This window comes from Aegilops tauschii, chromosome 7 (assembly GCF_002575655.3).
Source record: "Aegilops tauschii subsp. strangulata cultivar AL8/78 chromosome 7, Aet v6.0, whole genome shotgun sequence".
Lineage (NCBI taxonomy): Eukaryota > Viridiplantae > Streptophyta > Magnoliopsida > Poales > Poaceae > Aegilops > Aegilops tauschii.
In genome coordinates, this window is record NC_053041.3 from 398,862,083 (window position 1) to 398,881,453 (window position 19,371).

Here is a 19,371-nt window from a genome sequence, read left to right on the forward strand (position 1 = left end):
AAAAACTGAACGAACAGCCGGGAACACCAGACTGGAATCCTCGCCGTAGCTGGGTGATGCGGAGGCGACGTGCCACGAAAACCGTCTCCAAACCCGCACCACCGCTATGCGCTGCACGGTCATCTCGCCCCGCGACGGAACACCCAAAACGAGCGCGCCCCGCTATGTCTCGGCCGACCAGGTGGCACCTGGCGCTCACGGACGCACGATCCGCGCGCATCGAGCGGTCGAGCAACGGCCGCTCCGTTTCGTCAGATAGTGCACGCGCACGATGGAGCGTCCAGGACATAAATTAGGGTTCGACGTGGGGCCGGAGCTCAATCGCCGGCGGAGATGCTGGATGAGAACCCGGCATGGACGGGACAGAAGAGGCGCAAGTACGAAGCCCCATCTCTTACGTCATCCTCTGATGCTTATGGAGAGGCGATTGGCCAGGACAACGCAGAACGTCCCAATGAGATCGCGGATTCACCAGATGAGCTGGCGGACCTGGAAAATGATGTCATCAGCGAGGAGGAGTTCGGCGGATGCCTTAAGGTTTTAGCCACCAGGCGTGCTCCTATGATCATCACAGGGCGCAGGCTGGACGAGGAACATCAACGCGAGCTCTACGAGCGCCTCACTCTCTACCGCATCAAAGCTTCCAAGGTTCCTTCTCATCCATACCTACCCGTGGCGATATTTTGTTGTGAATGTTACTATTACTAGTCGACACTGTGTTCTTTTATAACTATTCATGTTTTGTGTTAATTTCTAATTTGCAATCCTCTTGTTTGCGCGGAATTTAATCTCGTACTGCTTATGTTTATGTTGTGTGTAGTTGGCACAAGGTTGTTTGCATAGATGATCAGAACGATGTGCCTTTGAGAAAGGAGTACTCCTCAGACAATCTGGAGGACCTGTTTGATTACTACAAGAAAGCTGACTCTGTGGATTGGTACTTTGACCGTGGCTACTGTTTGCTCGCTGACTTGGATGACTACCAGAGCCTTGTCCTTACTCCTTACCAATGGAGATGTAAGTGTGTCTGATTATAGACTCATAATGTGTGGCTAGTTTAGTGTTAATGCATAGAAAAACAGAACACAGGTTGCAATGGCATGTCCATGTTCTTTATTTACGGTTTACGAGGGTTATGGTCAACATGTAATTTATGTCTTATCTTTCTTAAAGCTCCATGGTACTAGAAATACCTTCTTTTTTACTTTGAAAAGTTCAGCTAGTTTAAGAAATACACTGTAGAATCTTCTGCCACAGGTAATTACATGTGGGTACTATTGTGTTTCCTGTTGATTGTAGCTTCAGAGATGAAAGGCTTAAGTTTTACATGAGTTTTTTTTTTTGCGAATAAGTTTTACATGAGTTACCATAAAAATCTTTGGTTCTTGGCAATATCATTTCCTAGCTGTTCATGATTTTTTTTTTCAGATTGATAGTTACTAAGCTAAGTAGCTGATTAACTGTGCATGTCTGTGGTGGTTTAGTCACATATTTGTGTGCGATTGAAGATCATGATTTAATGATCATAGTACTCGAATATGGTTAAGTTGCCATTGTATATTGTGATATAATGATCATTGCACTCAGCATACTGAATATGCACACGGTTAAGTTGTTGGTTGGCATTGTAAATCATGATGTCATGACTAATGAAAGTTGTACTCAGCATGTTGTATATCGTTAAGTTGTTGGTTGCCATTGTAAATCATGATGTAATGACCATTGTGATCAGCTTGTTTAAAGCGGATTAATTTTTGGTAACTAGGATATTTCTCTTATAGTCAACATTCGTTGAGGAGTTGAGTTAAGATATTTTGGACCAAATTACTTAGATCATAGGCATAACTTTTACAAATAGACGTCTGATTTCATCAATTTTTATAATCTAAGCTACTGCTTCTACGATAGCTCCACCTCCTCGTCTTGCTTTATTTTGCTTGTTTGCTTGAAGGCTTGGAGTCCTTTTCACTAGGTCCAAATTGGTCAAAGCGAAAGATCTCATCCAACAGTAATCCCGTATATTGAGCGCAGCTGGTATGTGGCTACTAGGCGCGATCACCCCGCATGCCATTTCATGAACTATAATGACTTCCATAACATGAAATCAGAATCAAACCGTATGACACAGATTCATTTGAGAAAAAGCATGCACAATCTAATGAGAAACAAAAGATTGTCCTTTGACTATTTGGATGGAATATGCATGGGCGTCCCAGCTGTCGCATTGTGATTTAACAATGGTTCTAGCGTTTCCCTTGTGTTACGAGTTACGACTGAAACTATAGATAAACGTATGACATAGTGTTGCGACTGAGAACCATAACGGTTTTCATGCAGCTGAACTTGCCTTCTTTGAAGGTGTTATTGAAATATTTAACTGAGTGCGATTGAGCCAAACCTTCATGTTCAACTAACTTGAGACAGTAATCTTTTTTATGGTAGAAACTCAAAATTTTACTGATGGTGCAATTTTAGTATATTCATGCCGTTCCATTGTGTCAGCCCTGACAAGATGTCAAGCTAACACTTCAATAATAAAAATCGGTGGATTTGACTCCAAGAAATATCTGGTTCAAAATTCTAGATTCTTGAGGCATTCAAGTCCTATTCAATCTAATGTTTTTTTTGTCCAAGTTGCAAATTCTTGGATGGTGGTTATATTTTGTAAAATATAATTTGCAATACCATCGTGACACTTTTACATATAAAAGTGTCACGATGGTATTTGTTACACTGTGCTTTCATTACATTAAACTTTGGTATTTCTGAAATGCATTTGTGTAGAAACTAATGACGAATTTGCATCCTGGAGACTATGAATGTGAAAGTATAAACCAAGACATTTTGGCTAGATGGAGTAGTAATACTTTAAACACTCGCCATCTTCCCTGATGTCCAAGTTTATGTCTTATTCCTTAATTTTTCAGAACCATTGCGATTCTGGTAACTTATTTTACCACCTATGTGACAGATGGACATTTCACCGTACCTTAAACAGCAACAAAAGCATTCTCTGAATTTCCAGTGTAATTGTGTATTTCATCTATTTCTTTTTTCCTTTGGGTTGCAGGATGGTAGAAGGTTCTGCGATTGGGAAACATACCGCTCATTTTTTACTAGCTATGAAATTGATGAAGAGTATGTAAAGCTCTTTGAAGAAATATCAAAGAAAATCAAGGTCTGTATCAGCAGGTGAAGGTATGTTACAATATGCTAATCTCATGTTTTTTTGGGGATGCTGATAACCTTTATCCTTTGGGACAGTGGCTTAAAACGTTATATGGAATATGAACGAGCATCTTCCAAGGTAAGTATATTCCCTGAAGGAAACAGCGGAGTAAAGGTACAAACATAGTAGGTATAATACCATGATAACTTCTTTGCTCTTTAGTGGAAGGAGATGGATGATAGAGGATTCTGCCAAGCAGCGAAGATTGCAGCAGGCTTTCCGCGCATGAGCTATAAGTTAACTTTAATGGCCTATGAGGTACAGTTTCTCATCAATATTTTTTAATTGCGGTGATCACCCCGCTCTTTGCTGTATTTGAGAGCGTAACATTCCTTTGGTTCAGGAGAATGTGTGGAATCTGATGTTTGATTATTGGCAACGTGAAGACATTGATCGTCTCTTTTTTGAGATTTGGAAGTTTGCTACTAAGAAAATGGGTGCCACTGATAAGAAGGTTAGCATTGTAAACATATGCCATTTGTGATGTACTCATGGAACCAAACCTTGGTCTTATTTAGGAATAAACAACAATAGTGTCTGTTTGTGTTTGTGCCTGCTGTATATGCTTGGTGATGTATGTTTCTTTTCTTGAACATGGCTCAGGTTGATTTTAGAGCTGGTTTGGTTGACGTCCCGAAGGAATATATTCCCTCGATATAGAAAGAGAATGCAATTTGCACTGGATCATAGTAGTCTTTCTGATTTGGAGTCAAATGTAAGTTGTTGTATCCAGCTGTTCTGCAATTTATGCCTTGATCCTCTGATTTCTGATTATTGACCGTGCATTTCTCTGCTAATACCTTGCATCTGCTTTATTTCTTGTTCAGTTTGATACCTGCGTGGAAGACATCCCTGATGATGTAAGTTTGGTGTATAGTGGCCATGTATTTGCAGTGGTAAGGCAACATTTCTTAATCACATCAATGACACAAACACTGTTGTTTTTTTAGGCTACAGAGGATGGAGCATGGCGGTTGATTACATCGGCGGTTTGGAATAAGGTATGCAGATGCGTTGGACAATTCTTACTTATTCTTGAAGATTGCAACTCATTTTCAATTTATTTTCAGCTTCATAAACCCAAGATGTGGCACCAATATATTATGAGGAAGATGGAGATTGCTAAACACATTGGCTTGGGTCCACAAGTATGCATATGTGTGTTTTATACACCATCTAAATTTCCAGTAATTGTCTGTTGGTATAAAAGATTTGCATATCATTTTGCAGAATTGACATGTCTCGGAACCCAAGACACTTACAGACGTAGACAACTGTTCCTTGTGAAATCTTGTCAGTTGCTCACTTGCAAAATAATGATGTATCCGTTGTATTGCATATATTGATGTTAGACCGGTGCTGTTGTTGCCGTGGTAAATTAATATGCTATCATGGTTAAAAAATGTTTGCAAACTTTTCTATGATTACTTTATTAGGTCTACAATAGTTATGGAACGCCTCATCGTTTACCTTATTTCAGTTTTCAACACTATGGTGTCGAAGGCTTTGCAGTAAAGAGATGATAGTATGACGTTTACCTTGTTTAAGTTTTCGACACTATGGTGTCGAAGGGTATGCAGTAAGAGATGATAGTATGACACGGAGTATCTGAGCTCGAGCTCAAATGAGCTTGGATGAACACTAAAATCAAAAAATAATCAAAAAAATCATCATGAGATCACATTCATGGAAGGCTTGACAAAAAAATCGATGCTCCGAAAATGCTACTATCAAAAGCATTTTGAAGCACTAATTTTGTTTTTTTACCACGCCTTTCACCAATGTGATCATGAAAATTTGCAAGCACTTAGAACATTTTTCAAAGTCTACCACAAAAAAATTACAGATTTGTTTTTTGATTTTACTGTTTATCCAAGCTGAAGGGAAGCCTTGGCGCAGCGGTAAAGCTGTTGCTTTGTGACCATGAGGTCATGGATTCAAGTCCTGAAAGAGCCTCTTGCAAAAATAAAGGGAAAGGCTGCATACAATAGATTCAAAGTGGTCGGATCCTTCCCCATACCCTGCGCAAGCGGGAGCTATATACACCGGGCTACCCTTTTTTTTTACTGTATCTTCATTTGAGCTCGAGCTCAGAATGGTACTTTCGTGATAGTATGTGTTTCTTTGCAGTAAAAGATGCTTACGGATTATGCATTGCCTAAAACGACATTAGTCACTTACAAAACGTGTCTCTTTATATCCTCTGAACAAGGAAAGAAAGGGGTCTATGCACACGCATCATGAGCTCAGTCATCGTTTCCAACTGATATGGCCGCTAGCAAAGCAGTCTGTATGATGGCATATCTTCAATCCTCAGCACATCCTCCAGCAGAAGCTCCTTCTCCAGCTGCGCTCGAGTTGACTTCAGTATCTCCTGGTAATTACATCAGTCATAAGATCGATCAAACATGCAATCTGAAGATTTGCGGGTAGAAAGGGTGAGACGTACATTGAAGTCCATGTAAGAAGCGTTCTTCTCTACCCACTGCTTGTCCATCACAAGGAAAGCAACACAGTAGAGCAGATCAAATGCCCATTCATCCTCTGGGACAAAACAGGAAGCAATGAGAATTTGTTGAAAATGATTTGAAAGCTATATGTATACTGCACTGGTCCTACCTGAAAGCATTTGGACAAAAACAGCTTTGACGAACGTTCTCGGTTTAGCTGCAATTGATTTCACTGCCATAAATTAGTAAAATTACAGTTTACAAACTGGATAATTTCACATGTTTCGGTGCGAGCTTACTGGACTGGAGATCCAGCATCTGCATGATCATGAATGTGATATTTACACCAGCAACTGCAAACGGGTACTCCCAAGTGGCTCGATTGCCGCTTTGTTTCTGTAGTAGCCTCTGAAATGACGCCTGCACAGATAAATCAGTGGAGGGTGGTCAATATTCATCATAAGAGTAGGCAATGAAAAAGGCAATTGCGGTATATTGCTTACAGAGAATGTTTTTGCAAAGAATAGAAGATTCTCTAGAGATATGAATCCTGCGCCTCTGTAACAAGTGATGCAATGCTGCTTAATTTCATAGAAGAGCTGAATATTGTTAAAGTAAGTCTGGCAAGTTTTAGTTTGGACCAACGCTGTCTACCTGAAGTCAGTTGATGGATCTCTTCCTTGCCAGCCCATGTCCTTCCACTGTTCAGAGACCAAACCTTCAAGTTCTTGATCAGGGTATGTTGCATACCAAAGAGCTCTCAAGGCTTCCTATTATCATAAATTGATATCCATCAGAATCAGGGAGATAATACTTCAAAAATAATTTGGGAGATAATATAGCTATCCAGTTATCTAATTTGCAGTATCTTATGGTAAATGCCACAAATTTACAGTGCCTTGCAGCCACCGTTTCCTAGTGGAAATTTATGTATCATGAACTCAAATAATTGGGAAATTTCCTAGTGATATGTATAAAATGTAAGATTTCGGTGCGTTTCAGACTACTAATTGGTGTACCGTTCCCTTCCGACCATTAATCAAATATGCATGCATATAATTAGGTTTTTTTGGGGAAACATGGTACAAATGCAGATGATCACACACATACGCACAATCACCCCTATGAACACACACACGCACACCCTACCCCTATGAACATCTCTGAGAGACTGAGCCGATAGATCTTGAGATTAATTTTTTTTAAGTAGCCACAGATGCCTCGTAGTTGATTGGCACACCAATACCGCTGAAAGAGTATCGCCAAAAAACCTGGAATTTACCCAGGAAAATGGGATCACCCGTGTCAAGTCTACGACTTTCACCTGGGTGGGCAGGTGTCGAGGGATTTTATGTCAGATCCTAATAGTGGTACTAGAGGGAGTACTGGAATTTGTATTCGAGGGAACATAACATCAGGACGCCAGGGGTCTTGGACACAGAACACAAAGACACACGATATAGCCAGGTTCAGGCCCCCAATGCAGGTAGAAGCCCTACTTCCTACGTTGCTCTTTCCTTATCTATACGTACTAATAAAAGGAGGCACGTTTCTCTTAATTTTTGGTCCGTTCACCCTATAAAGTTATTTCCTCCCGTGCCTATCTTCTGAGATGGTACTAAATTTTTTGTCCACCCATGCATAAATAAATTTTTGGGCTGGGCCTTCAATCCATACAGTCAAGGGGCCAGCTCCACATCTTTTTTTTTTCTGCGATTGGGCCACAGACAGGGTGTCAGTCCCCTACAAGGGCCAAGGGGCCTGCTCCGCATCTTTTTTTCCTTTAGATTGGGCCGCAATGAGAAAATAAATGCACAAAAATTAGCATTTTCTTTGTAACCTACACCCCGAGTAGGCCGCTGCAGTTACATTACGCATGCTGCATTGGGCCTCTGTTGGGCCTGAAAAAAAACCACCAACTCAATAAGTCGGCTTGGGAATTACCTGTTATATATTCCTTGGAGTTACCTGTTATCGATCAACTCAATAGGTTGGCTTGGGAATCAATAAGTGGAGGATGAGGATGATGATGTGAGAAGAAGAAAATGAGTCCCGCAAAAGGAAGGAATATGCTGTCCTATGTGGGCTAATTAAGTGGTGTGCAATTAAACGACTTGTTGCATAATCAAAGGAGGTTGCACGTTGTACATATTGGGATTCAGTAAATGGGCGTATGAAACGGGTAACAATGTCTCCTGTTGCAACGCACGGGCATTTGTGCTAGTATATATAAAGAATATAGAGGATTACAATGTAGAGGGAGGGACTCAACGAGTCATGAAGACTCAGCAAGTTCTGATGATGGTTTGATTTCGACGTGAAGCGCCTGAAACCTTCTATGTGTTGTAGGCTAAAACTAGGGCGAGGGAGAGCTCCTCTTCTTTGATACCCCTAGTACTCCTTATATAGCACTAGTTATGAAAGGCTCCATGTCGATGCGATGGGTCGTGCAAGGATAGGAGTCACACACAGTGTCGACGTATAACACGATTTGGTCCTTTCCCTATGTTCCGCAGACTATTTTCCTTGTCCCTTGCCATCATTCAATGACACGTCTTCTTCTGAGGCAGTGGCACTTCCCCGTGGGTCGAGATGCTATCCTTGGGCCTTTTGGGGGGCCATTGCGGCGGTGATGGGAGCCAGGCGATTAGAGAAGATATTGATGGAGAAGCAGAGTTGAAGTTTGATGCGATTAGAGCATCACCAACCGGACATAGCTAATTTGGACACCTATAGGTCCATGGACAGCACCGGCCTGCCCATTTGTTCGTGTACGCAACCCTCCCTCTCATATCCAAACCCCCAAATCCATACACAATCATGCAATGTAGAACACACATACTTCCATTTCTAGCACATAGCTCATACATAGTCCAGACATTGCATAGGGGAGTTCATACATACCATGAGACTATCAAAATGATGGCATGTTAACTAGTTCTTCATAACTAAATTAAGACTATATAGATAGGGGAAGTTAATCACCGACGGCCACCCTTGCCCTTGTCCTATTTGTCGCGAAAGTAGCGGTCGAGGACGCAATAGGGGTTGATGTGGATCTGCTCGGCGAGCTGGATGTGTCAGATGCGACATCAGCCATCTTCACATCCTCTCTCGGGGGAAGGCCGTCGAGCGCATGAGTGGGTCGGGCTTGCCGCTTCGCCAAGATCCGGGCACGAGCATCCTCCTCAGCATTCGTCTCGACGGCATGCTGCAACTCCGCGACGTGGCGCGCCTTCGCCCTCTCACGGTGGACACACCATGCATCGACCTCGGACGCACCGCCACAGCTGCTGCATCCAGCGCATCCTGGCCATGGGCATTGCTGCCATTGACCGAGCCACAGAGCCTCTCTCGGTGGCGTGCTGGGACCTCGACTCGGCATGCGCCTGCAGAACAGCGCAGACAAGGGACACGAGCTTACGTCGGATGCGGCGCCACCACTGGATCCCACCCATAGTGGCGAAGAAGGTGCTGAACTGGTGGATCCGTGACAGGGCGGCTCCGACGACGGAGCTCGGCTATCCTCCCGAGACAGGCGGACCGCGAGCTGGATGACTACGTCCTCCTCGTCCGAGCAGGCGGCAAGCTCCCAGTCGACGGATCCGGACCGACCGGACTCAGGTCCACTGCTTGCCATGTCGGATATGGCCGGAAAGGAGCGAAGAGGGGCGGAGAGGAGCGAGATTGAAAGCAGAGTGAACTGAGACAAATGGCTAGGATTTGGTGGGGTCGGGGTGGGCCGGTCCGGTCCGATGTGGCAGACGCGCCCGAGTGTGTCCAGTGGCTCCAAACCCTCGATAAGGGGGGTGCTGGACAGCCCGGACAGGTATGGAGGGCCCAGTTGGGTGGCATTGTTCTGCTTGGGCCATGTCGTGGCTTTTCGCCTGGACATATAGGGGGGAAGTGGGGGTCCGTTGGAGATGCTCTTAGAGCATCTCTAGCAGATCCCCTATCCTATAATGCCAAAACATATCCCCTATCTCAGAAAGCTATATGTTTTTAGGGGATCAAACTTGCCTCCATCTAGCAGATCCGCTAAAACTTATTCCCTTAAAAAAACGTTTGCCAATTCATCCAACCATTTTCAAACTTATCACAACATATTAATTGAAAACTTGATTATTCAAGTACAGACAATTCAAGTACATATAAAATTAAATGTTTTCAAACTTAAGCATTCAAATTCAAACACAATATTCCGTCCAAATGAACTAAGAACCCAAATAAACATGACGAGAGCACAAAAATCAAGTGCTATGAAGTCGCCAATGGTGCTCCATAAGATCTTCTTGAAGTTGGTTGTGAGCTTCTTGGTTCTCGATGAAGGAAATATGCCCTAGAGGCAATAATAAAGTTGTTATTTACATTTCCTTATATCATGATAAATGTTTATTATTCATGCTAGAATTGTATTAACCGGAAACTTAGTACATGTGTGAATACATAGACAAACAGAATGTCCCTAGTATGCCTCTACTTGACTAGCTCGTTAATCAAAGATGGTTAAGTTTCCTAACCATAGACATGTGTTGTCATTTGATGAACGGGATCACATCATTAGAGAATGATGTGATGGACAAGACCCATCCGTTAGCTTAGCAAAATGATCGTTTAGTTTTATTGCTATTGCTTTCTTCATGACTTATACATGTTCCTTTGACTATGAGATTATGCAACTCCCGAATACCGGAGGAACACCTTGTGTGCTATCAAACGTCACAACATAACTGGGTGATTATAAAGATGCTCTACAGGTGTCTCCGATGGTGTTTGTTGAGTTGGCATAGATCGAGATTAGGATTTGTCACTCCATGTATCGGAGAGGTATCTCTGAGCCCTCTCGGTAATGCACACACTATAAGCCTTGCAAGCAATGTGACTAATGAGTTAGTTGCGGGATGATGCATTACGGAACGAGTAAAGAGACTTGCCGGTAACGAGATTGAACTAGGTATGATGATACCGACGATCGAATCTCGGGCAAGTAACATACCGATGACAAAGGGAATAACGTATGTTGTTATGCGGTTTGACCGATAAAGATCTTCGTATAATATGTGGAAGCCAATATGAGCATCCAGGTTCCGCTATTGGTTATTGACCGGAGATGTGTCTCGGTCATGTCAACATAGTTCTCGAACCCGTAGGGTCCGCACGCTTAACGTTTGATGACGATTTGTATTATGAGTTATGTGTTTTGGTGACCGAAGTTTGTTCGGAGTCCCGGATGAGATCACGGACATGACGAGGAGTCTCGAAATGGTCGAGAGGTAAAGATTCATATATTGGAAGGTTGTATTCAGACATCGGAATGGTTCCGAGTGATTCGAGTATTGTACCGGAGTACCGAGGGGTTACCGGAACCCCCCGGGGGAATATTGGGCCTACATGGGGCATAGGGGAGAGGGGAGGCAGCCCACAAGGGGTGGCCGCGCCCCCTCCCTATAGGGAGTCCGAATTGGACTAGCCCCCCCCTTCCTTCTCTTCCTCTCCCTTCCCTCTTTTCCCCCCTCTGGAATAGGAAAGGGAGTCCAACTAGGATTGGGAGTCCTAGTTGGACTCCCCTCTTTGGCGCGCCCCTAGGCCGGCCGCCTCCTCCCCTCCTCCTTTATATACGGGGGCGGGGGGCACCCCAAAGACACAACAGTTGTTTCTTAGCCGTGTGCGGTGCCCCCCTCCATGGTTTACCACCTCGGTCATATTTTCGTAGTGCTTAGGCGAAGCCCTGCGCGGATCACATCACCATTGTCGCCACGCCGTCGTGCTGACGGAACTCTCCCTCGACCCTCTACTGGATCAAGAGCTCGAGGGACGTCATCGTGCTGAAGGTGTGCTGAACACGGAGGTGCCGTACGTTCGGTACTTGGATTGGTTGGATCGTGAAGACGTTCGACTACATCAACCGCGTTACATAACGCTTCCGCTTTTGGTCTACGAGGGTACGTGGACACACTCTCCCCTCTCGTTGCTATGCTTCCCCTAAATAGATCTTGCGTGATCGTAGGAATTTTTTTGAATTACTACGTTCCCCAACACTCGATCCTTCAGTGTGCTTGCAGGAATGCTTCGATCCTATTTCGACTATGTTCTAGCTCCACTTGGACACCATTGCAGAGAATTGAAAATCCTCTGGGCCCTCTTTCTCATCCTTGATGATAGTGTTGTGCAAGATAACACATGTTGTCATGATCTGCCATAGGATCCGAGGCTTCCAATATTCACTAGGGCCACAGACAATTGCAAAGCGTGTTTGAAGCACACCAAAAGCTCTCACGATCCTTTCTCGTAGATTCTTGGCACGTCGCAAAATGAGATTTTTGTGTCCTTTAGGACAGTGGACTGTCTTCACAAATGTGACCCACGGAGGATAGATGCCAATGGCAAGGTAGTATCTCATGTTGTACTCATGACCATTGACAACGTAGTTGCAAGGTGAATTGTCACTAGCAACAAGCCTTGGAAAAAGAGGAGATTGCTAGAGGACATTGAGATCATTGTGAGAGTCAGGCATCCCAAAGTATGTGTGCCAAATCCACTGATCATGGGATGCAACTGCCTTAAGAATGATGGTTGGATCATGGCAATGCCTTTTGTACTGATCTTGCCATGCCACAGGACAATTCTTCCATGTGCAATTCATACAGTCAATGGATCCAAGCATCCCTTACCAAGCTCTCTCTTCATTTTCTGCCATGAGCCTCTCGGTATCTTCATTAGTGGAAGCCCTCAAATACTCCGGTCCATAGATCTCGATCACAACTGCGTAGAATCGTCTCACACACTCGAGGATGAGAACTTCCCCAATGCGAACATAGTCATTGATGGCACCGGTCGAACATCCACAAGGAGGGACTCGCATGTCTGTTATAACCTTCAACTATGAACTTGCACTTGATGTTCCCGCTGCACTCCTTCTCAGTTGAAACCAATGATCATGTTTCTCCATAGCTTTTATAATGGTGTTGAAGAGATCCGGGTGTATCCGGAATCGACGCCAAAAACATTAAGGGAGATATATTGTATTACATAAAGTAATCCCTCATAAGACCATCCTGACCCATGATGATATCTCGAAGAAACAACCTTCGACCAAACTGGAACCACACCTCGGTCTCCTAAAATCTTCCTCCATAGCAACCACGGAAGTCGCCAACTCATATTCATCATCTTCTTCCTCGTGCGATGATGAATCTTCGAAGATCATCTCCCACAACATCTTGATCTACACATTGGAGAACTTAATGATCCATTTGAGACCTTTCTTCGATGAAAAATAGGAAAAAATGAAAAACCCGTAAAGGCAAATTGACAAACACCTTGTGGGTGGACGGGGTCGGAGAGGCAGTGCCCGACGACGTAGCTCAACCTAGGTCCAAATGGCGGTGGAGAACACCAGCGACACTGCTTTGCAGGCCGCAGATGGGGTTTCTAGTCGTGGAGGCAACGAACTTCGTCCAGGATGTAGGGGCAGTGACGGCGACGACACTCTACTTAGCGGTTCCGGTGCTGTCGGCCGCGTAGGGCTTGCGCTTGACCTTTCTACGCCATCTCCAAGGTCAAACAATCTGATTCCCGTCGAAAACAAACCTCGTGGCGACCGGGCAGAGTTACACGGCGGCGGCGGAGGCGAAAATACCGATTCCAGCACCAACGAGTTTGGAGAAGCTGCGGGGGAGGGCAGCGGGGCTGCGAGATGGTGGCACGGAACGGCTCCGTCGTCTGAGGGTCGACGACGGTGAGAGGCGAGTCGGCGCCGAGGGGAAGGTCCGGTGGCCGCCTAAATATCCTGAGAAACTGCATGGATGGTTGCATTTTAAGGGATGGAAAGTTATATTTTGAGGGACCTGTTAGATAGGGCTTAATCCCTGAAATCAGAAATTTTCCACCAAATATAACTTTTGGGGATCTGCTAGAGATGCTCTTAAGTTGGTTGCTACAAATATTAAGAGGTGGTAGTAGAATAGACCGACCCTATATCTGTACTATTAAAGGGGAGTTGGTAGGTTCGCCTCACCTCCACCCTCTGTTTTTTCCTCCACACTCCCCCTCCTTTTCGTTTTCCTGTTGATTGTTTCGGTAATCTCAACCAATGCCGCACAAAATAAAAACGTAAATGGAGTAACTTGGAATAATGTCGTACTTTCCCAAAACCACGCCCTACATTAACTCGATCAAATCAAATCAAATCTTACCAAAATCGATACCTCAACTAAACCACAACTTTTCTTGTCTTCCCCTACCCATACCCAAATCAAATCAAATCTTTACCAAAATCTTAACTCAATCAAAACTTTCCTTGCCTTCCCTTACCCATACTTAAATCAAATTAAATCTTACAGAAATCTAGAATATGGTGGGTGTAAGGTATATGTCAGACAAGATTGATGCTGAACCACTAGAATATGTATGTCCTCGTTGCAACACATGTGCAGTTAGCTAGTATTATAAATATATCAGTTAGGATGGTCTTAAAAATTAGAAGTGTGGATTAAAATAGTCAAGACTTCTACATTTAGTAGTAGATATAGTTACCTGATGATCTCGCCTTGAGTGATCAAAATAAACCTTCATGCGGTGCCTCAACCTCTGAAGCCTTTGTTCCTGTAAATGGCCGGCCAAAAACAGTTAGCTAGTTTGTGTCTTATACAGCTAAATAGTTCTCTATAGTTCTCTGAATTGGGCCATTCAAGTTAACACATTCGAAGATAAAAATCTTATGAAGAGAACTATGACTTGTCCACTTAAATTGTCATGTCTATCCCGCAGAGTTTGATTGTGCATGGAAGGTCACAGACTAGGCTACCTAAAACTCGTTGCACATGGGGAGAGGCTAAAGACACAAAATCAAGGTTAGCTATCAAGGCTAAAGACACGTTGATGAACATGTTGTGGTATTTGCTATCTTAAATACTGGTAAATTCAACGATCAGTGGATTTCTTTACCCCAAAAGCAAAAAACTGTTAACAAATCTTTGCAACGTTCTGATATAACAAACCTGCACCGGTGTAAGGTTCACGCATATTCGCTCATATGCCCCTTTCCTTTTGATGCATACACAAGAGAGACTTTTCCCTATCCATCTTGGTGATCCACATGACGCCTCATCTGCACAAGAACAGGCACATTCCATTAATAAACACTCAACATCAAACTATCGAAATAAAGAATTTTTATAATACTCCCTCCGTCCCAAAATAAGTGTCGTGGTAACTAAAACCATGACACTTATTTTGGGACGGAGGGAGTACTTAGAAATAATTTTCATAATAACCAATGCAAAATGACTAATAAATACATACTTCGTAATTGTCATGTGCATGCTGGAGCAACACAAAAACAAAGTTAGCTATCAAGGCAAAAGACACGCTGACGAACCTTTGTGGTCTATTCTATCTTAAATACTGCTACCTCTGTAAAGTAATATAAGACCTTTTATTACTCCCTCCGTTTGTTTTTATAAGACGTTTCAGACAGCTTGCTTTGTACTATTTTGAACAGTGTCTGAATGTCTAAAACGTCTTATATAAGTGAACAGAGATAGTACTTTACAGAGGGAGTATATTTTTTGCAGGGAATCTTAAATACTAGCTTGTGTTTCTTATAAGCTAATGTATCCATTATGATAAGATCAGACAAGGAAAATATTTTTGTAGTCTACCTAACTTATACTGCCCCTCACATTGTGCTACATGTTCATAATCTGAGATACACCCCAACACCAAGACCCCCTATAATTTCTCACCAAACGCTCTCTGATTGATCGAGAAACTGTGGAATGGGCAATCAAGGTTGAGATTTCCTACCAAATCAGCCGCGCACCACGATTACTTTATGTGTGAACCTGACTGAAACTAAGCATCCCAAAAGCGCAAGCAACTGTTAGCATACCATACTGTTCAAGTAATGGACAAACATTTTTTGTGGATGTGCAATCACAATTGATTGATGTGGTCAAGTCATATGTAATCTTAGAACCAAAGAGCCGCAACAAGGGGGCATATGTACCGAATTAGCATGAAAAGAGTGGAGAGGAGCATACAAAGTAAGTCTGACGGCTTTAAAGTTCCTACAAAAACTAATACGCTAGGTGTTGTCACGAGACTATAACAGGTAATAACTTTTATAGAAGTAGGTAATTAATTAATCTAGCATTGCAAGATTTCATTGAAGAAATCAGATCTTTCGCCTAAAAACATTTGGTCAACAAACTGCTAACGCCAAGACGGAGATCGCGAGAACAATGAATGTGAAAAAAAAAACACTGCAATAATTTCTTCATTGGTGTGGACGATGCAATGACAGAGACATAAGATTGGAAGCTCAGTACACCTTCCCGCAAAAAAAAAGGGAAGCTGAGTACACCGTGAGTGGGGAGGATAAGAAGTTAAGAACCATGATTGAGCGACGACATTCTCCCAAATGCGCAAGCGAGTAGCAGTTCTTTCAGTACGATTTCTCTAGGGACCTGCAATGCTGACTTTTGCTGCGCGTACTGAACATAAAAGATTGAGGCGACATCGATTGGCATGCACATCACAGTGACATGACAAAAATATAAACACACATCAATGCTTATCAAGACGTTGAAAATGGTAGACGGGACAAGGTACCATAGAAACTGTGATGCAGGATTACACCACCGGCAGAGTGAGAGAAAGGTAAGAACACACACATCTAACAACAGAGGAAAGAAACTAGCATCAGCGATTCAGTAGCAGCAACCACAGCGCAATATTCGAAAAAGCGAGGAATAGTCCTTGTTTCAGGAACAAGAAGAAATGGCAGAAGAGGTTCCTATATAATGCAAAAAAGAACAGCTAAAACTACACGCAGACGCAGGCACCAAACATTGCAAACAGGCAAAATTAAATAAATAAGCAAATGAGTGAAGGAAGGAAATGAATCTTACCGGGAGATCCAGCTGCCTGAGAGGAGCCACCGGAGCATCGCGCCACCGGCCCGGGCGGCATGAACGTCCTGACAGACAAGCATCCGCCGTGGCGGTGCTGCGTCTCCGCTGCCGCCGGCGTTGTGGCCGCCTCCATTCTCCTCTCCTGACCAGCAGACTATTGATCTCGCAAGCCAAGCACGACTGCAACGTGTCGCCGACTTGCTGCTGCTGGTTCTTTCTTGCAGCAGACGCGGCGGCGGCGGCGGCGGCGTTGTCGCTGAGAAGGGAGGGGAGACGGGCGATGTATGCACAGAGGGAACTTGGGAAAGAGAAATAATGAGAGAGCGGGGCGTCGGACGCAGGCGGGCGGCACAGGGAGCGGCGGGCGTCGTGTAGCTGGCCGTTCCGCGGAGGAGCACGTCGCCTTGTGCCTTGTCGCCATCTAAACGGACGCAGACTGCAGCGCCACGATTTAAATAGATGCAAATACACAGGCGATGCTCAACTTATCCTATAGCCACTTTGCCACAACTTGTAAATTACACCTTCATTTTATTTAACACAGTACAAACACATATGCTCATACATACACACATAAACTCACGCTAGAACACCTTCAAAATACTAAGAGGAGACATCATCTTGAGATTGACGAAATCATCACAAACGCCTTCATGGTCAACAGGAACATCTTCTCCTACTGAACACACATTAGCGGAAGGCCTGAAATAAATTCATAAAAATACAACAACATAAGAAACCTAACCATCTGAGTGACCCTTAGTTCATTTATAAAATACACCTTCGGTGTCAATACTTGAGTTGAGGTGTAAATAGGTGTTTTTCTCTGCATGCACGTGTTAAGAAATTTTGAGCCTACGAGGGGCGAAGCCAGAATTTAGGCATCTAGGGATGAAGTGACGAAAGAAACTGGGCATAACAAATATATTGTAGTCCCAAGCCTTGCATCTCCAACCGTCTACACATTTGTGTTTATAATCATCTAGATCAAGAGGGCTCATTTGTTTGAATAGAATTGGTGTTATTTTTTCCATTAGCTGCTTGACGGCCCTGTTAGAAATTTAGAACTATCATGTTAAGCTTAACCAAGTTTACTCTCGAATGGATGCATTGTTTTCTTATGCATAACCACTGCCAGAGTATTTTTGACAGATCCCTCAATGGGGTATTACGGCTAAGCGAGTAGATCGGAGGGGAAGCAGGAGAGGGTTTATCCAGGTTCAAGCCCTCATGATAGAGATAAAATCCTACTTCATGCTCGTGTTTATTGAACAAGGTCATTGCTTGTGCATTGCTACGGGAGCCAAATAATTTTTAGCGCAGCAATAGTACATGAAAAATACATGATTATCTAATATCATCTGACAATCAATCTAATTTTACAAACATGTTATTTTTTAGCCACAATAAAATACATAAGCAACAATTTTATGTCACATTGTCAAAAAAAAGTATGAACAAAGCACAGTAAACATCATAATAACCAAGTTCTTCAGAGATGCGTGCAGTCCCGTAGAAGGGGTTCAGCTGTCATGGACTTTCTTTCTTAGCGAGTAGTCCGCATGAGGTTTATATGTATCCGTTTTCAACTGGTTTTCTGTTAACTAACTGGGCAATTCTCTTCTTCTTAATTAATCGACGAGGCAAATTTGTTACCTCCGTTTCAAAAAATAACCAAGTTCAAACTAAAGGAAAAGGAGTTGGCTATACAATTAATATGGAGGACAATGTCAAAAGCTAACATTCTATCGAGGGATGCAAAGTACTCTCTCTGTTTCTTTTTAGTCTACATATAAGATTTGGGCCATCTTTCTAAAAAAATATCAACATTTACAATACTAAAGCTATACGGTATGAAAATCAATTTGATGATGCATCTAACAATATTGATTTCATATTGTGAATCTTTGATAATTTTTTCTATAAACTTAGTCAAAATTAACAAAATTTGATTTTAACCATATCTTATATGCAGACTAAAAAGAAACGGAGGGAGCACAGGTCAAGGATATATGTGTTGTCATTTTCCCGTGATCTTCTCATTCTTCCGTGACATTCCATCGAGGTATGCAAGTACAGGAGAGCTGGCTAATCGATCTCGCTGGACGGCCGGCCGGCGAACGCTCGCAACGATGGTTGTGTATACGCGCATGTAGAAAGCTAGCTACAGAGGGCAAAGCAGCTGGATTGATTCGCGGGTTGCTAACGCACACACGCGGATGCCAGGGAGCTCGCCTCGACGGTTGCGATGAACAGGGCGGGCGGAGCGCGGAGGCAGAGGCGACCATGGCACAGTGTCTAGAGAAGGACACGACCTTGAGGTGTGGTACCCCCCAGTGAGACCATCGCGGCTGCCATCGTGTCGCGGCTAATTTTCGTGTTTTGGTGGCGGTAGCCTCCATGCCATCGTTTAATCACTCCCGTTGTGGCTGATACAACATGCATGCTGCTCTTTGTTTATTGGCAGTACACGCACGCAAGCAGGCATCCATGGTATCTTCAATACACATGCATATGCATACTACATAGTTTAATATGCTATCTAGAATAGTGCGGATGAGAAATGGGATCCATGGCCTTGTGAATTGCAGCACACGCAAATGATTCTTCGTAAACACCCACTTTGTTGGCGCGTGTCCGTTTGGATCACCGCGAACAGAAAATATTGGCACAGCGCGCCGACTTAAACCGACGCACGTTCGCTTTTCGTCCGTTTGCCGACCCATTCCCGGTCTAAATTTAAGTCTAATTTGCGTCGGCGCGGATAGTAAACAGA

At 43.5% G+C, this 19,371-nt stretch overlaps 2 protein-coding genes across 5 annotated transcripts; one reads left to right on the forward strand and one right to left on the reverse strand.

Moving 5' to 3' along the window:
- Positions 1-222: 222 nt before the first annotated feature.
- On the forward strand, positions 223-4,632 carry LOC120969914 (uncharacterized). Of its 3 annotated transcripts, XM_073503436.1 has the most exons (11): positions 223-648; positions 821-1,017; positions 3,071-3,178; positions 3,265-3,307; positions 3,392-3,487; positions 3,573-3,683; positions 3,833-3,944; positions 4,057-4,089; positions 4,180-4,230; positions 4,300-4,377; positions 4,460-4,632. In XM_073503436.1, exons 1-2 carry the CDS (start codon positions 334-336, stop codon positions 845-847), a joined length of 342 nt encoding a protein of 113 aa, XP_073359537.1. In that variant the 5' UTR covers positions 223-333; the 3' UTR covers positions 848-1,017; positions 3,071-3,178; positions 3,265-3,307; positions 3,392-3,487; positions 3,573-3,683; positions 3,833-3,944; positions 4,057-4,089; positions 4,180-4,230; positions 4,300-4,377; positions 4,460-4,632. The 3 variants fall into 3 exon arrangements, with proteins under 3 accessions (XP_073359537.1, XP_073359539.1, XP_073359538.1); XM_073503438.1 differs by lacking the exons at positions 223-648; positions 821-1,017 and having other exon boundaries at positions 4,460-4,591; XM_073503437.1 differs by lacking the exons at positions 223-648; positions 821-1,017 and having other exon boundaries at positions 3,139-3,307; positions 4,460-4,591.
- Positions 4,633-5,348: 716 nt separating this feature from the next.
- Positions 5,349-16,953, reverse strand: LOC109733577 (uncharacterized). Of its 2 annotated transcripts, none has more exons than XM_040397232.3 (9): positions 16,593-16,953; positions 14,679-14,788; positions 14,215-14,283; positions 6,334-6,449; positions 6,183-6,237; positions 5,979-6,099; positions 5,849-5,911; positions 5,679-5,773; positions 5,349-5,603 (listed from the first exon to the last, which is right to left on the reverse strand). In XM_040397232.3, exons 1-9 carry the CDS (start codon positions 16,726-16,728, stop codon positions 5,505-5,507), a joined length of 864 nt encoding a protein of 287 aa, XP_040253166.1. In that variant the 5' UTR covers positions 16,729-16,953; the 3' UTR covers positions 5,349-5,504. The 2 variants fall into 2 exon arrangements, with proteins under 2 accessions (XP_040253166.1, XP_020148385.1); XM_020292796.4 differs by having other exon boundaries at positions 5,849-5,896; positions 16,593-16,947.
- Positions 16,954-19,371: the final 2,418 nt, after the last annotated feature.